General features: G+C 51.7%; 1 protein-coding gene across 12 annotated transcripts in view; it reads right to left on the bottom strand.

Moving 5' to 3' along the window:
- Positions 1-4,351: 4,351 nt before the first annotated feature.
- TLN2 (talin 2) overlaps positions 4,352-8,455 on the bottom strand; it is a 435,837-nt gene continuing 431,733 nt past the window's right edge. For all 12 annotated transcript variants that reach the window (XM_073877134.1, XM_073877137.1, XM_073877133.1 and 9 more), the window contains one exon: positions 4,352-8,368. In XM_073877134.1, coding sequence (XP_073733235.1) covers positions 8,240-8,368 — 129 coding nt within the window. In that variant the 3' untranslated portion in view covers positions 4,352-8,239. The remainder of the gene's footprint in view (positions 8,369-8,455) is intronic.

Below are 8,455 nucleotides of genomic sequence, written 5' to 3'. Positions count from 1 at the left end.
CAGGACGCATAACCAACCGGGGCCCCTCAGGGCCTTCCTTCCTGGGAGCAGCCTGTGAGGGGGAGGGGCAGGTGTGCGCCCCTGAGGCCTCTGCCTCTACTTACCCTCCAGCGTCAGCGCTCTTCATGGGCCCCCTCCCCACCCCTCTCCCTTGCCTGCATGCTTAGGCCCCTCATGCTCTGCCTGTTCCACCCTGGGGCTCCAGCCCAACGGCTTGTCCTGCCCGCCCAGAGCCCGGCCCCAGCGGCTGCGCCCTCCCAGCCTTGCGCCCGAGCTCCCTCGAAGGAGACTACCTTCTCCAGGAAGGTCTGACCTCTGTGGAGGGAAGGACTGTGCCTTTTCTTCTCTTCCCACCTTCCCTCGTGCCCAGAGCCCATCTTCCCTCTCCCTTCCCGCTCCCCCTGCTCGCCCTGCAATATCAGGGTGCTGAGAACACAGTCGGAACCCCTTCTCACTCTGGGTGCCCCGAGCCCCGGCTGCTCACCCACTGGCGAGCACAGAAATCCTCTCTTCAACATTCGGTTCCCGGCTTAACAGAATCAAACTTCTCTTTCTAAAAATAAGACCGAGAGCAGAGAGAGGCCCAAGCAGGCAGGAAGCAACTCATGTGGCTGCAAGTGCGGGGGGGGGGGGGGGGGCATTCCTGCCTCCTCAGGTGCCAGCCCCGCAGGGCATTTCCGCCCCCACCTCCAGGCCAGCCACCAGCACGGGGCGGGCCGGGGGGGGGGGGGGGGGGGGGGGGGGGGGGGGGGGGGGGAGGGGAGGGGCTCCTCCTCTGGGGGTTTGTTAGCAAAACTGCTGCAATCGCATCCTGTCCAGGGCAGAGAAGCTTCAAATGGAAACCCACAGGCGCACTGCTCTGTAGCATGAGTCACTCTTGAGCACTGGGGTTTTAGACTCAGGAGAGAGCTGTGGTTTGACAGGAAAAGACCCCAGACCAGGATTTTGGAGACGCCAGGTGGAAATAAAGCCAAGGCTGGCTCTCCGCAACCTGCACGTTACAGAACAAGCCTTTGGTCAGGCGCTCATACAGTGACCCCCTGGGATGCCCCCTGCCCCCAAACACTTGAGGACTCACTGTCCTCGCCGGCAGTACCTACCACCATCATCCTCCCTGTCCCCGTTACCCAGCAGCCCCTTCAGCATGTCCCAGGCCCCACCACGTGCCCCTGCGGTTCCCTCTGCTCTCCAGGTCCTTCTCCCTACCTCTGCCTGCCTAATTTCTAGCCAATCTGCCAGGCTCAGATTCTCCAAAAACTGTTGGTTAGAAACATGAGCCCTGGAAACAACCTGGAGTTTGAGTCTCTGCTCTGCCACTCACTAGCTGCTCGATATTAACACAGCGGCTGGGAGATCCCCGTTGTGCCTAGCTGTGTGGCCTTGGCTAAGTTACCTAACCTCTCTGTGCCTCAGCCTTGTCATCTCTAAAATAATAAAAGAGTGCCTGTGTGTCATGCTTTACGTGGATGTGGTAGGGACTCCATGGGGTAACAAAGGTCAGCTCCTGGCACGTGGCAAGTGTACAGAAAGCATTAGCTATCTAGAGAGGACACATCCACTCCCCAGTCAATAAAGGCTGCCCTGACTCCCCGCGGCAGTCCCTCGTGCGGGGGCATCTCCCACTGGAGAGGCTCGGCTCACATCCTCTTCCCTTGCTCTGAACTTTTCTGACACATGAAGGTCTGTCCCAACCCCAGGGCTCTGCCCTCTTTGCTCAGGGCCCTGGCTCAAGTGTTTGTGACCTTCTCCAAGGTCCCCAGTGTGGGTCAGTCTGACTGAGCTGCACAGAGGACGGGAATTCCTACAGACAGCTTCCAATCCCTCACCGGCCACTCCCATGCCTTGCCGTATCTGTGTGCTCAGCCCCAGCACACCCAGGAGAACACAGGAACGCTCGCTCCCCTCCCACCCTCCTGGACCGCACCATCATCTTGGCCGTCATCAGTCCCATCCCCATCTTTGTCAAGTCAGAGACAGAAAAAAAAAAAAAAATCACCCATTTGCTTAGAGATCCTACATCCCCATTTTAAGAGGGAAAATAATCCTCTTAGTTGTGACACAGCCCAGGGACACTCTCCATTGCCATGGTGATTCTTTGACATGGCCCTCTTGCAGATTAGAAATGCCTGGCACGTAATCATCAAGACAGTATGGTACTGGCACAAAAACAGACACATAGATCAGTGGAACAGAAGAGAGAGCCCAGAAATGGACCCTCAACTCTATGGTCAACTCATCTTCGACAAAGCAGGAAAGAATGTCCAACAGAAAAAAGACAGTTTCTTCAACAAATGGTGTTGGGAAAATTGGACAACCACATGCAGAAGAATGAAACTGGACCATTTCCTTACACCACACACAAAAATAGACTCCAAATGGTTGAAAGACCTAAACTTGAGACAGGAGTCCATCAAAATCCTAGAGGAGAACACAGGCAGCAACCTCTTCCACCTCAGCCACAGCAACTTCTTCCTACAAACATCACCAAAGGCAAGGGAAGCAAGGGCAAAAATGAGCTATTGGGACTTCATCAAGATAAAAAGCTTTTGCACAGCAAAAGAAACAGTCCACAAAACCAAAAGACAACCGACAGAATGGGAGAAAATATTTGCAAAGGACATATCAGATAAAGGGCTAGTATCCAAAATCTATGAAGAACTTATCAAACTCAACACCCAAAGAATAAATAATCCAATCAAGAAATGGGCAGAAGACATGAACAGACATTTTTCCAAAGAAGACATCCAAATGGCCAACAGGCACATGAAAAAGTGCTCCACATCTCTCGGCATCAGGGAAATCCAAATCAAAACCTCCATGAGATACCACCTCACACCCGTCAGAATGGCTAAAATTAACAAGTCAGGAAACGACAGATGTTGGCGGGGATGCGGAGAAAGGGGAACCCTCCTACACTGTTGGTGGGAATGCAAGCTGGTGCAGCCACTCTGGAAAACAGTATGGAGGTTCCTCAAACAGTTGAAAATAGAGCTACCCTACGACCCAGCAATTGCACTACTGGGTATTTACCCCAAAGATACAAATGTAGTGATCCGAAGGGGCAGGTGCACCCCAATGTTTATAGCAGCAGTGTCCACAATAGACAAACTATGGAAAGTGCCAAGATGTCCACCAACAGATGAATGGATAAAGAAGATGTGGTCTATATATACAATGGAATATTATGCAGCCGTCAAAAAACCCAAAATCTTGCCATTTGCAATGATGTGGATGGAACTAGAGGGTATGATGCTAAGTGAAATAAGTCGATCAGAGAAAGGCATGTATCATATCTCATTGATATGAGGGATTCTTAATCTCAGGAAACAAACCGAGGGTTGCTAGAGTGGTGGGAGGTGGGAGGGATCGGGTGGCTGGGTGATAGACATTGGGGAGGGTATGTGCTATGGTGAGCGCTGTGAATTATGTAAGACTGATGAATCCCAGACCTGTACTTCTGCTGCTAAAACAAATAATACATTACATGTTAAAAAAAAAAAGAAGATAATGGAAAGGGAAAAAAGAAGGGGGGGGGAATCGGAGGCGGAGTCGAACCATGAGAGACTATGGACTCTGAGAAACAAACTGAGGGTTCTAGAGGGGAGGAGGGTTAGCCTGGTGATGGGTATTAAAGAGGGCACGTATTGCACGAGCACTGGGTGTTATACGCAAACAATGAATCATGGAACAGTACAACAAAAACTAATGATGTATGGTGACTAACATAATAAAATAAAATAAAATAAAGATCTGATTTAAAAAAAAAGAAAAAAGAAATGCCTGGCACTTTTCTGAGTCTGGCTTCCCCCAAACAAGGACCCCGGCCAAAGAGTCTGCACCCCCTCCCTCCAGGAAAGAGAAAGTGTAATTCCTGCAGGTTGCATCTCTGGCTCAGCTGTCAGAGGTGAAGCTGATCTCCTGGGGTCAGGTCCCCGTCAGGGCTGGAGAGCAGCATATATATATACCGACTCTGTATTTAGCTGCAGAGCCTTCCAGCGAGGTTAACACCCATGGTCAGCAAGCCCCAGGCTGCTCGTCCAGGAGACCTGCTTCTTTCAGGGGAAAATCATGCATCGTCTTATGTACGGCCTATTTCTCTGAATTTTCTCTGGAGTCAGCAAAGCTGTAGGGAGCACAAGGTCCCTGCGGCTTGTCTTCTGTCGCGTGCGCGCGCGCGCGCACACACACACACACACAAACACACACGCACAACTTCCTCTAACACACGTTAGGTAAGCATGGGGTTGTATTCAAGGTGGAATTTCTCTCCCATGGAAAGAATACATTCTGCTCCCTCCTCCCCCACCTCCCCCCAATTCCCATGCGACTCTCACGCAGCTTCATTCCTTTAAAAGTTTATTTCTGATGAATTAAAAAAAATAATTTATGCGACCAAATCAATAAAGACATCATGACACGGGGCAGAGCTTAACTTTCTTGTTTGCGTCTAGATTTTGCAGCCAGGTGAGAAGGTGGCTGAGGGAAACCCAGCCTCATGCTCTGTGGAACCAGGAGGTGCCGACGCTGACGGGGTGACTGAGACATGGTGGCTTATGGGAAGGCTAGGAGGGGGGCTCAGAGGAAGGCCAGATCCCAACCTCTTTTACAGAAATGTCTCTTCATCGTGTTTTTTTAATGAGTCAACAGAAGCTCTGTCACATGCCTGTTCCTAATGACCATAAACATAGCAAGCAGACGCTCAGGAAGATGGAGCAGTAGTCTCAGGGACTTGGGGATCTTGTCAGGGAAGACACCTCCCCCCCCCGAGGCCACCTACTGAGGCCAGCACCCGGAAGCGACCTTGGGGAGTTGGCACCCGAGCCCCTAGCACAGCTCTCAGGCTCTTTGGGTTTCTGAATGCTACTGCTTCTTCACCTGATGGGAACGTTTGCCCCCAACCCCCTGGTTCCCCTGAAAGTCTCAGAGCTGGCTACTCCCTTGGTCGGCAGAGGGGACACCTCCTCCAGGGGTCTGAGAACTGAACATGTTCAGAGTCTGTGCTGGGGTCTCAAGGCCAGAACCCCCAGAGGCCCTGCCACAGTCCAGAACCTCAGAGTTGGAGGGAGATGTGGGGGTTCACTGCTGAGGCGGTGGCGACTCGGCCGTGAGGTTTTGGCCCAGGGATCGCTTTGGTGGCGGGGCTCACTCTCTTGAGGGGTGGCGAATTTTGGTATTAATACATGGATAAATTAGGAATGGGCTTTGGTTACTAGAAACTCACGGACTGATGAAACACCCAGAAAGCACACAGGGAAAGCCTGTGAGAAGCCCAAAGAGTTTTCTGTGATAAAACGTTTGCTGTGGTTCAGGACGCTCCTCTGCAGGTGGCCAGAGGGCCTCTGACACATGACTGCACAGCTGTCCAGGTCTCACGGTACTGCTCACACTGACCACCCCCACCACACCTGTAGGCACACCGCCAGAGTTTGAGCAAGGGTCCCTAACTGAATGTGGCTTCCAGCATCCTTACCCAAAGCCTCTGAAAGGCAGCACCAAGCAAAATCCAAACTCCCACATCACTGAGCAGGTTCCTTTTTTGTCCTTCCGAGATAGAAATTTCTGGACTCGAAGCTCAGCTGAAGGCTTCGAAGCCCAGTGTTAGTTCCCGTCACGGGGCACACACCTGCTCTCCCTTCACATGGAGAGAAGCATTTCTGTGCTCCAGGCCTGGGACCATTTTTACCTGGAAACCATCTTCTTGTTAGATGCTCCTCAATGAAAGCTCGCACCCCAAATGCAACTCATATCTGCTTTATCTCCCTTTGAAGATGAGCCAGAAGCCCCCTTCACGCCATTTGGGGTCACGTGCCTATGAAATAACTCTCAAAGCACAGTCTTTCAACTGTTTTATGAAATGATAAAAGACCAAGGCAGCCGCGAGGCTGGTCACATACATGTATGCAGTGTGGATGAGGAAAAAGCCAGCACCGTGCCCGGTGATACGGGGAACCAGCTTGCCCAAGCTCCTAGCAGCAGAATCCCCGAGACAGGAGCTTATGTGTCTAGGTCCTACAAAGATAAACTCCGATCCATGCCTGTTGTCTCAGGTTATCAAGGACAGGCCTTTCCACTGGCCTGTCTCTAGGTTTTTCTGTATCAAATGCAGTAGAGGTTTTCAACGACTGGGGCAGGGAGAGAGAACTCACTGCCTGTCCCTGCCCAGCTCCTGGGATGCCGGGAAGTGACAGGGGACACGGGCAAGGGGAGAAGCACATACACAGTCTGGAAGAAACTATGGTGAAGGTGGGCCATGGAGGGGCTCCCCAGGTCCTGTTACATGAGGCCATTAACATACCTTGACTCTGAGCCTTCCGGTCTGATGAACAGTCTCCGAAAGCACCCTGTGCCTGTCCGTGGAATGTCTCTCGGGGAGACCCCCCCACCCCTCGTCCATGGGGCCCTCAGTTTTTATTCTGAGGTCTGTGGGGCTGAAGCCCAGGGCAGGGATGAAGGGTTGTCCTAGCTGCACTCAGGGAGAGCCAAGAGTGTGCTAGAATTTCCCTGAGAAACTCAGGGCTCTGCTGCTCCCTCCTCTTGAGAGTTGGGGCCTCCATCTCCCCCCCACCAGCTCCCAAATACTCTCTCCACTTGCTTTTTATTTGCACTGCATTTCCTCTAACTTCCTACTTGTCTGGGAAAAACAATTCTATGTACAGCACTCATAAGTCTCTCATAAACATGGGGCACTGTCATAAGTTTAATTGAATTTTAAAACTATGACACGGGCTAGAGGCTACTAAAGCAGGACTGTGGGGCAAGGCCGAAAAGACCAAAGCACCCACTTTTACCCTGGCTGCGATCCGGAAGCCGTACCGTGGAGGAGATAGGAGGCGGGACACCGTGTCACTATGGGGCAGTGGAGGATGGCTTTCTTCAAAACCCACGCGCCTCCATCACCACTGTCTTACCCTCAGGAATTCTCTCAAAAACACTTGCTATCTGGCATTAGGATCTATGCCACAAGCCATTCGTCCTTCCTGTACTGTCTTGACTAAAGGCTCAGATTAAAGGTAACTTCAAGGTCTTAAAATTGCCCTTTTAAAGGAACAGGCTCTGAAAGGAGAACAAAAAAGCGGGGGGGCGGGGGAATGAAATCCTGAAGTGTGGCATCCAGAAGACGGACTCTGGAAATACCACCTGCCTTTCCTTGTAAGACGCACTCGTCAGCACAACTATCTTGTTAAAGGTTCACAGGATTGTAGGATGCATCTAGATTTTAAGAATATTAAGACGCAGAAAAAGTGTCCACCCTGGGAGGCAGGACAGGCGACAGATTTTGAAAGCGATGCCTTGCAACCCAGAAATCTAACCATTTTGAGAGCAGAGGAGCCAATGTAGGGCCGGGAAGGTGGAGTCACCACAGAATTGCTTTATTCTAGCTGAATCCCCACCTCGAATGCTTCGGAGGGGGATGTTGTGCGGACTGTCCCCTGGAGGCCGTGGGTTTGTGTGGGTGAACTTGTACGAACTGAAACAGCTCTACAGAGGAAGGAGCCCACACATTTTATTACAGCCTCTGCTCACCAAGCCCTGGCAGTCCCCCGTACTTCTGCCCTTTGGATCATGGAGGAAAAAAATAATCGTCCAGTTTTCTGGGCCAGAGAACATAAGATGGGTCTAGACTGTACAAGGAGCTTACACATGGAGGCAAGAAAGCGTGCAAATGGGAGCAGGAATTCTCCACCCTCTGAGGGAGCCAGTGCTTGAGACACAGAAGGACCGGAGTTGCCCTCCTGGAGTCCACACTGGTTTACGTTTCCGGCTTTTATTAACTGTGTCCAACTCCAACTTCCATCTTCTCCTGAGAGGGAGAGTAATATCTAGGACATGAGTGATTCTCCCCAAGCCATTATTTTTTTCCTCTTAAGGTTTCACAGAAGGCCCAGGAGTGGGGCCTAGAGAAGGACCAACGAAAGCAAAAGTGTCTGAGAACGACATAATACTGACTTCTCTTTTTTTGGTAACAGTTCACGAAACGTGCGCCCCTCTCTCCTGAGATATGGTGAGGCATGAGGGGAGGTGGCGAAGGAGCTGTGGGTGGGACACTGTACCGTGTGACATCGCGATCATGCAGCCGGTGCCCTACAGGACAGAGACATGAGAACGAGCACTTAGGGCTCTGGGTTGGCCCCAGGGGGGAGGCAGGCCGTTTTCCAGGTGAGTGCGCAGCCTCTCAGGAACACTGTCTGTCCAGTTCTTGCAGAGCCATCCCCTGGGGCACGCCATCTTGGCTCCGGTCTTATCCTTCGTCCTCCCTCAGCTCAGTGGGTAGGAATTTATACTGTTGTTGGCGGATCTGGGCCAGTTTTTTCCTTGCTTCTTCCAGTTCTCGTTCTTTTTTCAACATTTCCTCCTGGGCGGCAATGATCTACAAGGAAAGCAACAAGCTGGATGGATCTAAAACCCTCCAGGAAACCGCCCTCCCCAACTCCACTGCCTGTCTCATGAGCTCCCA

Source organism: Callorhinus ursinus, unplaced genomic scaffold, assembly GCF_003265705.2.
Source record: "Callorhinus ursinus isolate GAN/ISIS: 27379988/994484 unplaced genomic scaffold, GSC_fseal_2.0 scaffold25, whole genome shotgun sequence".
Taxonomy (NCBI): Eukaryota; Metazoa; Chordata; class Mammalia; order Carnivora; family Otariidae; genus Callorhinus; species Callorhinus ursinus.
Note: the sequence above shows the minus strand (reverse complement) of the source record. Positions and strands in the feature narration are given on the sequence as shown.